Genomic DNA, 19,055 nt, shown 5'->3' on the forward strand with positions numbered 1-19,055 from the left:
CTCCGGTCCCAGTACCACGATGATCCAGTCCGGGATGCGCAGCTCCTTCTCTCCGGCCGCTCCCTCACTCGATGTCCGCGCTGCCGCTCGGCTCCGCCACCTCGCCGGTGATTGGGCGCAAGTGCTGTAGCTTAGGAAAAGCACACAGGCAGCCAATCACCGGCGAGGAGGCGGAGCCGAGCGGTCCCACGAAAATAAAGGGAGGGAGAGGCCGAAGTGCAGGAAGGAGGACAGCTGACCGCCCGGTAAGTGCCGTGCAGATGGTGCTGCTACAATCAGGTATGATGGCTGCAGCAGCACCATGCTGGAACAGGGGTCGGCTAGTTAAGTGTCATTGCTGTCAGTGGGAGGAATAGTGCTCCATCATTGGTGTCACTGATACTAATGATGGGGCACTATTCCTCCCACTGACACCAACGATGGGACACTATGCCTCCCACTGACACCAATGATGGGACACTATGCCTCCCACTGACACCAATGATGGGGCAGTATTTTGCTCCATAAGACACACTTGGGGGAAATGTCTGTGCGTCTTATAGAGTGGCTGGACCAGTATTCCCATCGCCGTTGTATGTCCGCAGTCTCTGAACAAATGCGGACACAGTACAGGAGAGGACCATATTTTTTTTTTTTAAAAACTATAGTCCAGCCCTCCAATGGTCTGAGGGACAGTGAACTGGCCCCCTGTTTAAAATAGTTTGAGGACCCCTGATTTACAGGAATGACATCAATTCATTCAGGTTTTCTTTACTTAGCAGTGATTTGGACACGGCTAATCACATGACACAGCTGGCCTGTGCTTGCGATCGCTGTGACCATTGACAGCTAGGCACACTAGTACACAATGTATGGCATGAATGAAGCCATCCATTGTATACAACTGTCATGTGACCTGCTGTGACTGGTCACAGCAGGTCACATGGTACCGGCAACAGGGCCGGTACTCCGATCTCTCATGGGCCGTGACTGAGGTTAACATGTGGGTTGATGAAATGGTTAACTGTGTACTGTTTCACATTACATGCTGTCAGTGATTTGCACTGTATGCACATTGCTTTTTATGAGTAAGATAAGCAGAGTCATATAAACCAGTGTGCAGGAGCAGAAAGGGGAGAGAACTGTTAGATTTACAAAGACAAAACAATATAACAAAATAATATAATATTTCAGTTAAATATATATATATATATATATATATATACACATATGTAATAACTACCTTCATATAGTGAGCTTTCAGCACGCTGGATATTGTTGCACACGTTTCTGGGATTATCCGACCTAAGGACTGTGCGGATATACCCGTTGAAAACTTGAGGTCTTCATAGGATCTTCCTGTTGCTAGGTAACGTAGGGTTGCAATGAGTCTCTCCTCTGCGCTGATGGATTTGCGCATGCAAGAGTCTTTTTTCTTAATCTGGGGTCCAACCATGGATAGCAGGAGCTCAAAAGACTGCTGTGACATTCGCAAATAGTTTTTAAAGTCATCAGGATTGTGTACTTTTAAATTGGAAAGCAGGTTCATGTGTGAAAACATGGCACGTTGAAGAAGCCAGTGTTTGGACCATACTCTGCTCTTCCTTGCTTTCTTACTTTTGTTTTTCTTCTCCACTGCTAACAGGCGAACCATTATTAAGGCCAGTTTTTGTTTGGTGATATTTCGTGGCATTTTCGTCCAAGAAACAACGATACCTCGTTCGTACGACACGATTATTATTTCCTCTTTCGTCAGGTTCCGGTGAGAAGGATCACAAAGGTCACAAAATGACATCATTTCCCGTTATAGGTTACTCATTAATCGGCCGATTTTCGTAATAATTGGTGGTCAGGTAAGTTTTTTAGACCGACCGATAGTTCGTTAATCGACCGAAAATCGGCCGAATTACGATACATCTATGGCCTGCATAAGTACGGCTACAGCGCAGTTGTGTAATCCTGGGACAACGTCCATGAAAGTCATTCCAGGACATGCACCCAGCCCTGCTGGTGATCGCTGCGTCCTACGGACACAGCTGATCTCAGGGTATGGTAAATGGCCAATCATGGTGGCTTTTTGCCACATGATCAGCTGTGTCCAATGATACAGCGATCACCTGGTAAATACAGTTGCCAGTTATTGGCTGCACTTTCCTCACGTACTGCCGAGAACTGGCAATTGTCAGAGAAGGGATCGGCACTGATGATCAGTGCCATCCACCTGTGCCCAGCAGTGCCACCCATCAGTGCTGCCCGGCAGTACTACCTAGCAGTGCTGCCTATCTGTGCCAGCTCATCAGTGCCTCCTATAAGTGCCCATCAGTGCTGCCTCATCAACGCACATCAGTGAAGGAGAAACATTACCTGTTTGCAAAAATTTATAATAGATACAAAGAAAACCTTTTTTTTTTCCCAATTTTTTCTTTTTTGTTTATAGCGCAAAAAAAGAACACCCAGCAGTGATTAAATACCACCAATAGAAAGCTCTATTTGTGTGAAAAAAATGACAAAATTTTGTATGGGTACAGTGTTGCATGACCGCGCAAATGTCATTCAAAGTGCGACAGCGCTGAAAGCTGAAAATTGGCCTGGTCAGGAAGGGGGTATACGTGCCCTGTAGGCAAGTGGTTTTTAACCTCTTGGCGCCGGCTGAATGGATATGTGCAGCCTCCCGGCATCTGGGACTAGATGCTGAACGGCCGCACATTTGTGTTCTATTAAAAAAAGACATATGGGTGTGCCCTACGCGCTCCCAGCACACATGTCCGGTACTCACAGAAAGGTCCTGATCTCCTCTTTCGATCAGGACCTTTCCCGATCATGTGACGTTGTGTCACGGCGGTCACATGACTCTAAACCCCACCTCCAGGCTTCTGAAACCCTTAATGGGCCGGGAGGCGCTGGCGCCAAGGGGTTAAGCAATAGAACCATGGTGAACTGTGCCTACAGTCCTAGACAAAATTGTACAACCCAAGAGTACTTGATTTGTCAGTGGCAGTATTAGGGGCAACCATACCCCAGCAGCCCTGCACGAGGGACTCCCAAACCATGTCTTCACACTTCACCAATGGGTCATCTGAAAATGGATTTCTTTACCAACCTAGTCAGGATCGTACTGTGGAACGTCTTCTTGCCTGATGGGTATGGTAAGATGTATGAAGTCCACCCAGTGTATCCACCAGGGGAATGGTAGAATTAGGAAAGGTAGACTTTGGGACTCAGCAGGGTACATGCCGCCCAATTTTGGAATGTGAAGGGCCCCTTCAAGCTTCAGTCTGTGAGCATCGCAGGGTGAGAGAGTTTACTGAAAATGGTAGAAGCACATTAAGAATTAAGGAGAACCAATAAAATAGGAACAGGAAAAACTGGACCGAGATCATTCAGTCACTGAGTCTCTGACGATCCTCATCGGCTCTAGGATCCGATGTCCTCATTGGCTCTGGGATTGAGAGTTCGGTTGGTGTGGACCTCTGGATTGAACTCTTTGATGATTGTTAATCAGCATTGCGCTACCCGTATAATTCTAGCATTTGTGTCTTTGGATGTCTTAGTAAATACACTGCCCATGTGAGCTACAGTACATCTTTGTGTGACCCCAGAGGTTATCTTCATTGTAGATTTCATCCAGGTGACAGATTAAGAGTGCTGCAGACTACTCTGTACACACATCCTCATGGAAGTGTTTGGATTTTTGGTGTTCACAACAATATTAGAGATACGATAAGCCCCATTGTTGGTGTCAGTGGGATAAAATTGGCTCCATCATTGGTGTCAGTGAGATAAAATAAGTCCCGTTCTTGTTGTCAGTGAGAACAACGGGTAACCCCCAACCCACCATTGGTGGTCAGTGGTGGTACTTACCTGATCACACACTACCACTGCCTCTCTGCTGATGTTGCAGTTCTACTTTCACTGTCAGAAAAGGGATCACTGCTCCCAACAGTCTGGTATAACCCTAGGTTCACACCTATGCAGGTTGCATTTTGTGTGTGTTTCTGTGTTGTGTTTTGCACTTGCGTTTTTGCCGCGTTTTGTGTTTTTTTTCCATTTTCTTAAATTTTTCTTGTTGTTAGGCAGATTTTAAATGCAAAACTCATAAACTATGCATCAAAAACAGCACAGTGGCTAAGTGGTTAGCACTTCCGCCTGGCAGTTCTTGGTTCATTGGTTCAAATCCCAACCATGGCACCACCTGCTGGAAGTTTGCATTCTCTCCTTGTGCTTGCGAGGTTTCCTCCAGGTACTCCAGTTTCCTCCCACACTCCAAATAAATCCTGGAAGGATAATTGGATCCCTTCTAAATTGGCCCTAGTATGTGAATGTGAGTTAGGGACCTTAGATTGTACGCTCCTTGAGGGTTAGGGACTGATGTGAATGCACAATATATATGTAAAGTGCTGCGTAAATTGATGGCGCTATATAAGTACCTGAAATAAATAAAAATGCAGTAAAAACACAATACATGCTTTTCTGCAGCATTCCCATTGAAGTCTATAGAACCAAAAACGCGACGCTTTGCGTTCAAAAAAGTCCCTGACCCTTTCCAAAAAAATGCACTGGGTGGAAACGCAGAGATGTGAACCTATCCCATAGGAAATCATGTTAAATGGACTGTACTGCATCTCTGCAAAACGCAGCGGAAAATGCTTAGGTGTGAACCTGGGGTAAGGCTGTGTTCATAATATGACCTCTCGGGGTTGCAGTTCCTCTAAACTCCACAAGGTGGTGATCTCACTTATATCAATACAGAAAGTCTATGGAATACAGACAGGAAGTGATGTCAGGCACCGACAGGAAGTGATATCAGGTATAAATAAGAAGATCCGGGTGAGAGGGGAGGAAGTAGAGAGGAGACGTTGGTGGAAGTGGCAGCAGAGGAGGTAATAAGATGTTATTTCCTATTTACACCCAATAACCCCCCCCCCGCCATATCCGTCCTCTTCCCCCATAGTCACGTCCGTCCTCTTCCCCCATAGTCACGTCCGTCCTCTTCCCCCATAGTCACGTCCGTCCTCTTCCCCCATAGTCACGTCCGTCCTCTTCCCCCATAGTCACGTCCGTCCTCTTCCCCCATAGTCACGTCCGTCCTCTTCCCCCATAGTCACGTCCGTCCTCTTCCCCCATAGTCACGTCCGTCCTCTTCCCCCATAGTCACGTCTGTCCTCTTCCTCCATAGTCACGTCCGTCCTCTTCCTCCATAGTCACTGTGATGTCTTTTATCTCCAGCAGATGATGATACACACATATATAGTGTGGGAACCCAGATTAACCCCTTCAGGGGAACAACATTCCCCCACTTCCGGGGCCGGAACATTCTCCTCATTGTGGAGATGGGTCGAACATACCTGGATTCGGTTCAGTGAATCTCGAAGATACTAAACCCAAACCCTGTTGACTCCCATCTGTCCTTTCAGCCCCAAATCCAATCGCAGTCTAAATCTTGTAGACTTCACCTCCGCAACATCTCCAAGATACGCCGGTTCCTAACCTCGGAAACCACTAAGCAACTTATTCCCTCCCTTGTTATATCTCGCCTTGACTATTGTAACTCCCTCCTCATTGGCTGACCTCATCGCAGGCTATCCCCTCTTCAGTCTATCATGAATGCTGCTGCCAGACTCATCCACCTTACTAACCGTTCTGTATCAGCCACCCCTCTCTGCCAATCCCTCCACTGGTCTCCATTCAGTGTCCTCCACCCCTCTCTGCCAATCCCTCCACTGGCCTCCATTCAGTGTCCTCCACCCCTCTCTGCCAATCCCTCCACTGGCCTCCATTCAGTGTCCTCCACCCCTCTCTGCCAATCTCTCCTCTGGCTTACCATTGCCCTACGAATAAAATTCAAAACATTAACATATAAAGCCATTTATAACTCTGCCCCAAATTACATCACCGATCTTGTCTCCAAATATTGCCCAAACCATACTCCGCTCCTCCCACGACCTCCTGCTCTCTAGCTCCCTTGTCTCCTCCCATGCTAGATTATAGGACTTCTCCAGAATGCATTACACATGGGGTGTAGGGATCAGGAGTGCATCATGCATGGGGTGCAGGGTCTGAGAATGCATTACACATGGGGTATAGGGATCAGGCATGCATTAGCACAGGGTTTCAGAGTGCATTACACATGGGGTGTAGGGATCATTAGTGCATTACGCACAGGATGCAGGGTTTGAGAATGTGTTACACATGGGGTGTAGGGATCAGGCGTGCATTATGCCAAGGGTGCAGGGTTTCAGAATGCATTACACATGTGGTGTAGGGATCAGGCGTGCATTATGCCAAGGGTGCAGGGTTTCAGAATGCATTACACATGAGATGTAGGGATCAGGCGTGCATTACGAACAGGTCACAGGGCTTCAGAATGCGTTACACATGGGGTGTAGGGATCAGGAGTGCATTACGCACAGGGTGCAGGGCTTCAGAATGCGTTACACATGGGGTGTAGGGATCAGGCGTGCATTACGCACAGGGTGCAGGGCTTCAGAATGCGTTACACATGGGGTGTAGGGATCAGGAATGCATTACGCACAGGGTGCAGGGCTTCAGAATGCGTTACACATGGGGTGTAGGGATCAGGCGTGCATTACGCACAGGGTGCAGGGCTTCAGAATGCGTTACACATGGGGTGTAGGGATCAGGCGTGCATTACGCACAGGGTGCAGGGCTTCAGAATGCATTATACAGTATACAGGATGCAGGGTTCAGAAGTACACTATGCACAGAGTGCAGGGTTCAGAAATACATATCTCACAGGCCAGTTTAAAACCAAAATGACCTTCACCCTAAATTCTCCCCAAATCACCGCCCCAGTACAGCTCTCTTTTCAAATAAGGGGGTTAACAAATAAAAAGTAACCAGTAATCCAAGCAAATTATGAAGAGAACTACTGCACCCAGTATATAACAAGAATATAAGTATATAGATACACACCAGTATAGAAAGAAAGAAAACTTTATGTGATGTAATCAGTGGTGATACAGAGATCGTTGTAGGCACTCCAATGTCAGCCTATCTACTCTGCTTCTCAACCTCTTAATTCCCCATCCTAATATTATATACAACCATTATAGTCCAGAATATTCTCTGTTTACAGGGAAACCTGCATAGATCACATGACCACATCAATTAAGATGGAGGACCAGAGTCACAAGACTGAGAGGATACTAAACCTCACCCTGGAGATCATCTACCTGCTGACCGGAGAGGTGAGGAGGATTCTGGGAGGTCACATGACATCACTCTTTATCTCTATTAATAAAACACAGACCTGACCGGAGAGGTGAGGAGGATTCTGGGAGGTCACATGACATCACTTTTCTCTCTATTAATAAAACACAGACCTGATCGGAGAGGTGAGGAGGATTCTGGGAGGTCACATGACATCACTCTTCTCTCTATTAATAAAACACAGACCTGACCGGAGAGGTGAGGAGGATTCTGGGAGGTCACATGACATCACTCTTATCTCTAATAATAAAACACAGACTTAACCCGAGAGGTGAGGAGGATTCTGGGAGGTCACATGATATTGTTTTTTAAATATAGAGATTTCCTCTTCTGAAGTCAGGTGACCATATGACCATCACAGTGCCTCCATGTGACTCCCTAAAACCTGAGAGACACAACATGCAGAAGATTCTAGAAGTCACCAAGAAGATGATGGAGCTGCTGACAGGAGAGGTGAGCGGTGCCGGGAATTCTGGGACATTCTCCAGTAACAGACAAGGGATGTGTCTGGATGGTGACTGTATCATTGTGTGTCAGGTTCCTATAAGGTGTCAGGGTGTCACTGTCTATTTCTCCATGGAGGAGTGGGAGTATTTAGAAGGACACAAGGATCTCTACAAGGACGTCATGATGGACAATCAGCCGCCCCTCACATCACCGGGTAAGAGGAGACTTTATTGTAAAGGAGAGAGCAGTACGGAGGATCCACCTAGATCCCCCATCGTCTGATAAACACATAGAAACAATGGATTCAGTCAGTGTGTGTGTTTCCTACAGATGGATCCAGTCATGGGAACCCATCAGAGAGATGTCCCCGTCCTCTGTATTCCCGGGATTCCACACAGGAAGGTCACACCATCCCTCACCATCAGGTAGATGGATCCAGTCATGGGAACCCACCAGAGAGATGTCCCCGTCCTCTGTATTCCCGGGATTCCACACAGGAAGATCACACCATCCATCACCATCATCAGGTAGATGAGGAACAATCACTGATAGTATCATTAGGATCTGTACATTATCTGCATTGTTACCATTGATGTCATTTTTATTATTCAGAGTGGAAACCTGATGAATATAAAAGTTGAGGTTAAATCAGAAGAAGAAGAAGAGGCGTATGTGAGGGATGATCAGCAGTCTATGGAGGAGGATGGAATAACGGGGACATTTATAGAGGAGGACACTCCTACAGAGATCAGCACAGGTGGGTCATGAACACTAAATCCATTCCTCCACCCATACTGCTCACTGATTGGTCCAGAGTAGAGCAAACACTTGGCAATATCAGCCTGTAAGACACAGTTTATGTATCTAGACTGGATTTACGGAGATTCTAAGGTTCAGCTGGCAGCAAAATGTTGATTTTCACCATAGACATTGCTTGACCTAACGCTGGTGCTGTGTCTTCTTCCCCATGCCCAGGTCTAGTAAGATCTCTGACAGAACCATTCTCCCAGGGTTACTTGCTCTGTGGTCTGCTGGCTGTGCCGGGTGGAGGGATATGTCTGTATAGTCTCAGACCCAAGTCACTGAGTGCAGTCTCAGGAGATGGGAGGTAGCGGTGTGGGATCTCTGCAACTTGTCTACAGTAAACATCCAAGCTTCCACTGATTACTGTATACCAATATTATGTGTCCTGACCCTTACACTGTATATTGCATGGTACAAAGTTTTGACCCCTGCACATTTTTTATTACATAGTCCTGACTTCTGCTTTCTACCCTCTACCCCCTGCTATATATAAACACAGTATGCATTCTTTTGTTTCTGCCAGCTGGACATTTTATATCGGATGATGTGATTGGTGCACAGACTTTTTTTACATGTTGATAATAATGTGATAACATCCTCCAACTTTGGACCCTTAATCAGAAAGTGATAATGAGGGAGGAGTCAATACCCCAATGATGGTGGTCTTCAGGATCAGTCCAGTCTTCATCTTGGTTGTTCTCCCCCCATCCTCACTCTCTGACCTCTGGTGGGGTTCAGCCCTGCTGTTCTTCATGACTAAATCATGGACTAACTAAGGAAGTGCAGTACTTCTTGTGTTGGGAAGATGGCGATGAGTGATAGAGGGGGTGGGGACCCTCGTCCTATAATCCCCTCATCACTGTCCCTCCTATAAAAGACAGTTCTGGTTGTTTCCTCACTCTCTGACTAAGGTCCATAAATAAAGAAATGACCTGGTAGGAGATCAGAGGAGCCATTTCCTAGTTCCCTTGAGGGTGGAATTGTAAGTTCCTCAGAGACCAAGCTGCCTGATGTGGGCAGAGTCCTGGTTTGGGGGAACCAATCAGCTCCTGTCTAGTAATCATTTTTTTTTTCACTTCAAAAAACTTCTTTATTTGAAAAGTGTTTCAATGCACATAGTAAGCCCATCAAGAGAAACAATTAGGCCAAATATTCAAATTTGTAAGGTAACATCAACAAATGCAAAGGTGTACAGCACCATTTTTTCAATGCAAAGGTGTACAGCATTCCTATATAAATTATAAACTCCATTAAAACAGTGGGTTGAGGTACTTGCAGGGGCAAAAGTCCTATTTAGTCCTTAATGCGGGATTAACAAAAACAAGTCAAAAGCTTTGAAATGAGAAGGGAGCAGATTCTCAATCACATGTATCTGGTAGTGCAAGCCATCTATCCCACAAGCCATCTATCCCACAAGCCATCTATCCCATACTTTATTGTATTTTGCAGGACAACCTCTATAGAGGCAAATGAGCTTCTTGTAGGCAAAGGTGAGGTTCACCTCTCGCTTCCAAGAATCTAATGTAGGGGGGTTGTTTTCTGCATCCAAACCTGAGCAATGACCTTTTGGGCAGCAAATAATGTTTTGTGAAGAACCAAGGTTAGTGTTTTGTCCATGTCAGGATCTGGAAGGAGACCAAGTAAACATACTTTTGGATCCATGGTCAAAGGGATCTCATATGATCATGTAGGAAGTGGACAATTTGGGTCCAGAAGGTTTGCACAACAGGACAGGACCAGATGAGGTGATAGAATGTACCCGTATGAGTCATACATAGGGAATGTTCTGTCTCTCCAATCTAAGCATTGAAAGTGTGATCTGTGTAACTTACAGTTGTGATGAGATAGCGATAACTCCAATCTTAGTTGAATAGCACAGGCAGTGACTCAGTTCAGAAGATATCTTGTAAAGTTTATTTAATAAACTAAGAGAATCTTACAACAATGAACATCGATAGGTCAAAAGATCATAATGTGTCTTGCTCCATGACATGAGGCTAGAGCTGCAATGCATTTCTGGGAAAAGGGGTGGGCTATCTATACAGGATTAACTAAACCAGAGGAAAGGGAGGAGCAGAGACAAAATATAGAAAACACTTAAAGGCATATGACAGTCATGTGAAACATGATGGAATATAGTGGGTTGCAAATGGGCTTTTACCGGGATACACAGACTGGGGTCATGTAGGCCTTATGTAATATATACAGCTGAGTGAAGCCACCAGAATCCTTAGAGGATACAAGTTTGTAATTGTCGAGTATCTCTTCCCGGTCGTCATCCACAATTTCCCCCAGGTCTCGGATCCATTTATTTTTTACCCTTGGGGCCAATTTTGTAGTGGATGGTGTTAGCAGGGCAGTGTATATAGCAGAGATCAATTTGGCAGAGCCCACAATTATATCCAACAAGGGTAGGGAGGCCATAGGGGGGGAAGGTCTGAAAATTGAGCCCGCACAGCATGGCGTAGTTGTAAATAATGAAACGGCATGGAATTGAGTAGGGAGAATTCAGATTGCAATTCAGCAAAAGCTGTTAGCCCCGAGGTATGAAACAGCCTGTGTAAATAAAGAATCCCAATGGATGCCCATAGACTAGGATCTGGGAGTTGCAACAATCCAGGTAATTGGAGGTTGAACCATAATGGGGTATGTGTATGGAATGGGGGGTTACCAAGTCTAACCAGGGCCAGCTCCCAGATATGTTGATGGTGATATAGAATGCTAAATCAAGTAAATTGATGGCCCATTCCTCTGGCTCTCCTGGGCTGGGTGAGGTGGATGGCCACAAAACCTGATGTCTGCCCAGGTCTGCTTTATCAAAGTAATAAAAATGAGATCTTTGGGCCTCCATGTAGTATAAGCTGAAATCTGGTAGGGCAGCACTGCCCAGAGAGGCTGGGTTCTTCAAAACTAACCATGGTAATTTATGCCTACTAGTGCCCCATACAAAGGAGTTTAATATGGAATCTCTAGTCTTGAATATTTTAATATAGGTATATACACTATATTGCCAAAAAGCATTGGCCCCGCCCTCCAAATCATTGGATTCAGGGGTTCTAATCCCCTCCATGGCCATAGGTGTATACAATCAAGCACCTAGGCATGCAGACTGCTTCTACAAACATTGGTGAAAGAATGGGTTGCTCTCAGGAGCTCAATGACTCCAAGCGTGGTCCCGTGATAGGTTGTCACCTGTGCAATAAGTCCATCCGTGACATTTCCTGGCTAATAAATATTCCACACTCAACTGTTAGTGGGATTATAACAAAGTAGAAGCAACTGGGAACAACAGCCACTCAGCCACCAAGTGGTAGGCCACGTCACATGACAGAGCGGGGTCAGCGCATGCTGAAGTGCGCAGAAGTCACCAACTGTCTGTAGAGTCAATAGATAAAGACCTCCAAACTTGGTGTGGCCTTCAGATGAGCCCAACAACAGTGCGTAGAGAGCTTCATGGAATGGGTTTCCATGGCCGAGCAGCTGCATCCAAGCCTCACATCACCAAGTGCAATGCAAAGCGTTGGATGCAGTGGTGTAAAGCACACTGCCACTGGACTCTAGAGCAGTGGAGATGTGTTCTCTGGAGTGACCAATCATACTTCTCTGTCTGGCAATCTGATGGACATGTCTGGGCTTGGCCATTGCCAGGAGAACGGTACTTGCCTGACTGCATTGTGCCAAGTGTAAAGTTTGGTGGAGGGGGGATTATGGTGTTGGGTTGTTCCTCAGGGGTTGGGCTTGGCCCCCTAGTTCCACTGAAGGGAACTCTTAAGGCGACATTTTGAACAGTTGCATGCTCCTAACTTTGTGGGAAGAGTTTGGGGATGGCCCCTCCCTGTTCCAACATGACTGCGCACCAGTACACAGAGCACGGTCCATAAAGACATGGAGGAGCCAGTTTGGGGTGGAGGAACTTGACTGGCCTGCACAGAGTCCTGACCTCAACCCCATAGAACACCTTTGGGATGAATTAGAGCGGAGACTGTGAGCCAGGCCTCCTCCCGCGACATCAGTGCCTGACCTGACAAATGTGCTTCTGGAAGAATGGTCCAACCTTCCCATAGACACCCTCCTAAACCTTGTGGACGGCCTTCCCAGAAGAGTTGAAGCTGTTATAGCTGCAAAGGGCGGGGCCAACTCAATATTGAACCCTACGGACTAAGACTGGGGGGCCATTATAGGTCATGTGCGTGGAAAGGCAGGAGACCAATACTTTTGGCAATATAGTGTATATGGGAGAATGTCCAAGGATATACAACAGTTTTGGTAATAAAACCATTTTGCCCAGATGAATCCATCCCATAACTCCCAGTGGTAGTCTCGCTCATGCCTGGGTTTTTTGCTTGAGTAACGTAAAGAAAGTTTCACTATTCATGGGGATGTAATCTTTATTCAAGACACTTACACTCCCAAATAACGGATTGAGGCTACTCTAACAAGAGGTAAATTGGCCTGTACAACTGAAGATGGAAAAATATCCAAAGGGAGAATTTGTGATTTTTTTTTTTTTTTCCCCCAATTAATTTGTAGGCCTGAATGAAAGCCCAGTTGGTCTATTGTATTCAGTGCTGAGGCCGGTGAAGTGCCCAGGTCCAATAAATAGAGAATCGTGTCATCAGCATACCCACCTTTTCCCCCAGGCAACCAACTCGCAGACCTGGAATCTGGTCATTAGAGGGAGATGGCCAAAGGTTCTTCTGCCAGGGCATATAGAAGGGGAGAAAGTGGGCAGCCCTGATGGGTAGCCCAGATCAGAGTGAAGAGGTCTGATACCCACTCAACAATCTTTGTCTTTGTATTTTAGTCCATGGCCGGGAGATGAGGAAAACCTCCGAGGATTGTCTCACTTTGTCTCCAGACTGGAAAGTAGAAGATGAGGACATCACACAGTATAGTCCAGGAGAAAACCCGGCTCCCTCCAATGTCCATCCGGCACCACCCAGTGTTGATGGACCATCGGATTCCTCGTATCCTGAGGAACCTCAGACTGTGCGGGAAGCGGCTGTCCTTCCAACAGAGAAGAGGTTTTCCTGTACGGAGTGCGGGAAGGGTTTCAATTTTAAATTCAATCTTAATGTGCATAAAAGATCTCACACAGGTGAGAGGCCATATTCCTGTTCTGAGTGCGGAAAATGTTTTTCTCATAAGTCCCATCTTTACATACATCAGAGATTGCACACAGGTGAGAGGCCGTATTCCTGTTCTGAGTGTGGGAAATGTTTTGTACAGAAATCAGATCTTGTCAAACATCAGAGGTCTCACACGGGGGAGAAGCCGTATTCCTGTCCTCAGTGCGGGAAATGTTTTTCATTAAAGTGCAATCTTTGCAAACATCAGAGATCACACACAGGTGAGAAGCCGTATTCCTGTTCTGAGTGCGGGAAATGTTTTTCACGGAAGTCTCTTCTTTACAGACATCAGACATCTCACATGGGGGAAGCCACTTTCCTGTCTTGAGTAAGGGAATTGTTCCTCACCAAAGTCCTGTCTTCCTGTACATCAGGGATCCCACACAACCCTCGAAGTGTATTAGTGCCTTGAGTGCAGGAAATGTATGAATGTTGCTAGACATCCCAGCTCTCATGTGGGGAAGAAGCACACCCTGATATACACCTCAGATATACTCCATGGCTGATCTTCATCATGGAAGAAACAGTTCATAAGGAGATCAGAGGTCACCAAAGACATGGATGAAGTGTGGGACCGGGTTGCCCATTGATAGCAGGAGAAGAATAAAAATGTCATCACCTTATAGTGGCTGATTAGGAGGTCTATCTTTTTTAAAAATGTAACTTTACAAATGTTGTTTATATTTTATTTCTTGTCATGATTTCCTTTGATCATTGGCTCCATCTAGTGGCCATAATGCATATTGCACTATTTTTGCTGGTTGAGATATTTCAGGATCAATGCTGCATTATGGCCACTAGATGGAGCCAATGATCATAGGAAATCACTGTGTTAATTAAAATACAACTAGAACTTGTCATGGCTGGATAAAGACTTGTCACTATCATTCAACAATTTTTTATAAATAGACCCCTCCCTTTGTCAGGCATGGTTTACAACAAATAAGTGAGATCATACTCATTTATAAGTACAGTAGACATAGAAATAAATAAGTTATGTAAACCAATAGTATTAAACCAACCATTAATTTAAAATTAAAATGACTAAATTAAGCTACTATATCCCCAGACCATCACTGACCCACCACCAAAACGGTCATGCTGAACGATGTTACAGGCAGCAGAACGTTCTCCACGGCTTCTCCAGACCCTTTCACGTCTGTCACATGTGCTCAGGGTGAACCTGCTCTCATCTGTGAAAAGCACAGGGCGCCAGTGGTGGACCTGCCAATTCTGGTGTTCAATGGCAAATGCAAATCCAGCTCTATGGTGCCAGGCAGTGATTACAGGGCCCACTAGAGGACATCAGGCCCTCAGGCCACCCTCATGAAGTGTGTTTCTGATTGTTTGGTCAGAGACATTCACACCAATGGCCTGCTGGAGGTCATTTTGTAGGGCTCTGGCAGTGCTCATCCTGTTCCTCCTTGCACAAAGGAGCAGATACCGGTCCTGCTGATGGGTTAAGGACCTTCTACGGCCCTGTCCAGCTCTCCTAGAGGAACTGCCTGTCTCCTGGAATCTTCTCCATGCTCTTGAGACTGTGCTGGGAGACACAGCAAACCTTCCGGCAATGGCAGGTATTGATGTGCCATCCTGGAGGAGTTGGACTGCCTGTACAACCTTTGTAGGGTCCAGGTATGGCCTCATGCTACTAGTAGTGACACTGACCCTAGCCAAATGCAAAACTAGTGAAAAACAGTCAGAAAAGATGAGTAGGGAAAAAAATGTCAGTGGCCTCCACCTGTAAAACCATTCCTGTTTTGGGGGTGGTCTCATTGTTGCCCCTCTAGTCCACCTGTTGTTAATTTCATTAACACCAAAGCAGCTGAAACTGATGAACAACCACCTCTGCTACTTACCTGACCAGATCAATATCCCAGGAGTTTCATTGACTTGATGCTACACTCTGAATAGTGTTCCTTTAATTTTTTTGTGCAATGTATATATGTTCTGAAAGCAAAGGCCCTGGAGAACAAAATGGTGGCAATTCCAGTTTTTATATATCAGATGATGGTGCAGCAGTTTAAGGTAAATATGAGTGAAGAGTACAGCAAATGTATTTTAAGTGCACACAAACACAATATAATACCCGATTTTTTGGTAAAATATAAAAACTGAGGTTGTGTCGAGTAAAGAGATACCCAACATGTCAAGCGTTAAAATTGTGTGTGATCCCACCCCCTTCCCAAAACTCCTCCCCCTACTATTGCTTTATTTTCTTTTCTAAAGTACTTTCTAGACCTCTAAAATGATAAAAAGGTAATTGGAGAGGTAAGATGGCTTTATTTTTGTCATATGGACCCTACTCTATGTTAATGCCTATTGGTTTATATAATTGTCATACACTATCTGTATATACCTTCTGGATTGTCCTTTTCTCAAGTAAACAATTTATTTTAAAATATTGTGTGTTGCGGTTCAATGACGACAAACTTGGATCCCAAAAAAAGTCCCATCGATGGTGCTTCAGAAGCCCCTACAGGTCATCAGAGTTAACTGTGAATAATGGACCTAGAATTATCGCTCTCCCTCCAGAGTGCATGACGATTTGTAATGCGTGGAGCACAATGTATGTAGGCGCTTGCAACATGTGTATGTACGTGTAATGGGGGCTCAAACAGTACAGGACACAGGCAACATATTCATACACCATGGGTTATAGGTGATTGGGCACTGGCAAGCTTTTGAGGATACACCCCCTTGGGGAACCTTCCCTATAACCCTACCCCACTCAGTGAGTCCTCCGTTTTTTAGCTAGTGTCTGAAGGTGATGGACTTCTCCTTTCCCGAGGAACAAAATCCACTAGTTTCTTATGTTTTCATTTTATTTGAAATCTTCTGTCAACACTTCGCTGTCTTCTCACACCTATACAGAAGCAGTGTATCCAGATCAGATCAGGGCAACCTCCGTAAAACCTTCGGAGCCATACCTGGACCTCACGCTGTGAAGATGGCCTGTAATGTTCTTTCGGGCACTGGCTCCTGCTTGGGGCACTCATGTTGGCACTTGGCATGGGTTGACTGGCAACTTTTGGCCTGGGGGCAAGTACAACTCATTGGTTCCCCTCCTTCTCTCCCTCTTCCCTGTCTCCTCCTTACCTCATCCCAGGTTGAATCTCTGCTCCAGGTACTCTGCTTACTGGGTGGGTTGGAGTAGACTGTCCCTGCCGCACCAACTCCAGGTTCCTGACCTGACCAGCAGGGGGTGACCAGGGTGGCACAGTTGGTGCTGACCAGAGGAGAGCTTCCGGTAGGGCATGGAGCAACCACTGCTTGGACACCATGCATGCCGGGGGGGCAGTCTGCACTCTGTCCTCATCCTGCACGCAGTAGGACACTAGTGGGGACCTTTTACTCCTCTTCACCAGGAAGCCTTTTCGCATGTCTGCAGTGGAAGGGGTGCAACCTTTTTACGGGGCATCAGAGCTAGGGTTGCCACCTTTTCTTCAATCCCAACCTGAACACTTTAGCAGTGCATGGCATTATTTTTTGTAGTCTACACTATAGGATTGTAAAAGATCTGGGACACCTTTGGGTGCCCTGAAGAGAGTAGTAATGCGCATAGCGAGCTGTGGCAAACAGTGGGTGAGGCCAAATTGTGTTGACAGTGGGAGGGGCTTAAAGAGGCATGGTCAGATAAAACAAAAGAGTTCTTGTACCCATAAAATATGCTTAGGTGGTTGTGCCACAAGAGTCTTACATACATTTATAAACATCAGCACAATAATCTCTCAAATAAAACTCTTCCATTACCTATGATTTTGGGTACACTGAATATAGTCAGAGACCAGGGGCGGACTGACCATTTGGAAACTCGGGCACTGTCCGAGGGCCCGGGGTCAGTAGGAGGCCCCATGAGATGCCCCTGGTACCTTTTTTTCATAGGCTTTTTTGAGTTTGGGCAAGGACACAAGGGCCCCATGATCCCCTATTGCCCAGGGGCCCATGAGTTGTCAGTCTGCCCCTGTCAGAAAGCTAACATTTTATCTGGAACTGCTGAGCAACCAGCAACTGTGAAGACGATGAACACTTTGGGGAGAAGTATGTAATGTACAGTATTGTGTATATGGTGCAGGAGTCTGGAAGGCAGAGTGCAGGGGTTGAGGGTTTGCAATGTACAGAGTGCTGCAATCAGTGTTGGGTCTAGGATACATAGCAGAGAGTGCAGGGGGGTCCAGGGTGTGTAATGCAATGTGTTCAAGGATCAGGAGTATGTAACGCACTGAGTGCTAGTCAGTGCCAGGTTTAGGAGTATGTGACACACAGAGAGCAGGGTCCAGGAAAACATATTGCACAGAATGCAGGGTGTGACGAACGTGGTGCCCGACCCCTGCCCTTCTCACCAACTCGTGACAAAGGACTGGCCAATCTCACACTGCGCTGTCATGAAACAATGTCACTCTCAGCTGCACCCTGCGCAAAGATTTCCCAGCTCACAGGACCACAGTCTAGGTGCCAGCAGCCTGAAAACGATTGTCACTGGGTTAAATTTATCAAGCAATTAACCCTTTACATGCCACCACCACCTTTTTACCGAGAAGGAGGAAACTCGCAGTCTTAGAGATAACTAAGATTTTAGAATAAATGTCCGCAACATGCACTGTCACCACAGACAGGTACACTATATTGCCAAAAAGTATTGGGCCAGCCCTCCAAATCATTCTACAAACTTTGGTGAAAGAATGGGTCGCTCTCAGGAGCTCAGTGACTCCAAGCGTGGTCCCGTGATAGGTTGTCACCTGGGCAATAAGTCCATCCGTGACATTTCCTGGCTACTAAATATTCCACGCTCAACTGTTAGTGGGATTATAACAAAGTGGAAACAACTGGGAACAACAGCAACTCAGCCACCAAGTGGTAGGCCACGTCACATGACAGGGCGGGGTCAGTGCATGCTGAAGCGCACAGTGCGCAGAAGTCACCAACTGTCTGCAGAGTCAATAGCTAAAGACCTCCAAACTTGGTGTGGCCTTCAGATTAGCACAACAACAGTGCGTAGAGAGCTTCATGGAATGAAAGCACGCCGCCACTGGACTCTAGAGCAGTGGAGACGTGTTCTCTGGAGTGACCAATCACGCTTCTTTGGCAATCTGGTGGACATGTCTGGATTTGGCAGTTGCCAGGAGAATGGTACTTGCCTGACTGCATTGTGCCAAGTGTAAAGTTTGGTGGAGGGGGGGGATTATGTTGTGGGGTTGTTTTTCAGGGGTTGGGCTTGGCCCCCTAGTTCCAGTGAAGGGAACTCTTAAGGTATCAGCATACCAAGACATTTTCATGCTCCCAACTTTGTGGGAAGAGTTTGGGGATGGCCCCTTCCTTTTCCAACATGGCTGCACACCAGTGCACAAAGCAAGGTCCATAAAGACATGGAGGAGCCAGTTTGGGGTGGAGGAACTTGACTGGCCTGCACAGAGCCCTGACCTCAACCCCATAGAACACCTTTGGGATAAATTAGAGTGGAGACTG

At 46.2% G+C, this 19,055-nt stretch overlaps 3 protein-coding genes across 3 annotated transcripts; all 3 read left to right on the top strand.

Moving 5' to 3' along the window:
* The first annotated feature begins 4,812 nt into the window (after nt 1-4,812).
* LOC149451783 (gastrula zinc finger protein XlCGF66.1-like) lies at nt 4,813-7,963 on the top strand. The gene is made up of 3 exons (XM_089690157.1): nt 4,813-4,859; nt 7,076-7,187; nt 7,528-7,963. The coding sequence occupies exons 2-3, from the start codon at nt 7,095-7,097 to the stop codon at nt 7,936-7,938; spliced, it is 504 nt and encodes a 167-aa protein (XP_089546283.1). The 5' UTR covers nt 4,813-4,859; nt 7,076-7,094; the 3' UTR covers nt 7,939-7,963.
* On the top strand, nt 7,956-8,969 carry LOC149451784 (uncharacterized; the record flags this gene model as incomplete). The annotated part of the gene is made up of 2 exons (XM_089690132.1): nt 7,956-8,183; nt 8,269-8,969. Coding segments are annotated over 2 exons (384 nt in total), but the record flags the coding sequence as incomplete, so codon positions are not given.
* A 2,466-nt stretch (nt 8,970-11,435) lies between these two features.
* Nucleotides 11,436-15,991, top strand: LOC149451785 (uncharacterized). The gene has a single exon (XM_089690155.1). The coding sequence runs from the start codon at nt 13,279-13,281 to the stop codon at nt 13,915-13,917; it is 639 nt and encodes a 212-aa protein (XP_089546281.1). The 5' UTR covers nt 11,436-13,278; the 3' UTR covers nt 13,918-15,991.
* Nucleotides 15,992-19,055: the final 3,064 nt, after the last annotated feature.

The sequence above is a fragment of the Staurois parvus genome, unplaced genomic scaffold (assembly GCF_062004578.1).
Source record: "Staurois parvus isolate SC_StPar_1 unplaced genomic scaffold, SC_StPar_1.0 ptg000519l, whole genome shotgun sequence".
NCBI lineage: Eukaryota > Metazoa > Chordata > Amphibia > Anura > Ranidae > Staurois > Staurois parvus.

Bases quoted from the DNA above. Each gene is read 5' to 3' on its own strand.
- LOC149451783 (XM_089690157.1), top strand. From the start codon at position 7,095: ATGACCACATCAATTAAGATGGAGGACCAGAGTCACAAGACTGAGAGG. The intron at 7,188-7,527 runs GTGAGGAGGATT...TTTTAAATATAG, and splicing joins TCTACCTGCTGACCGGAGAG to AGATTTCCTCTTCTGAAGTC.
- LOC149451785 (XM_089690155.1), top strand. From the start codon at position 13,279: ATGAGGAAAACCTCCGAGGATTGTCTCACTTTGTCTCCAGACTGGAAA.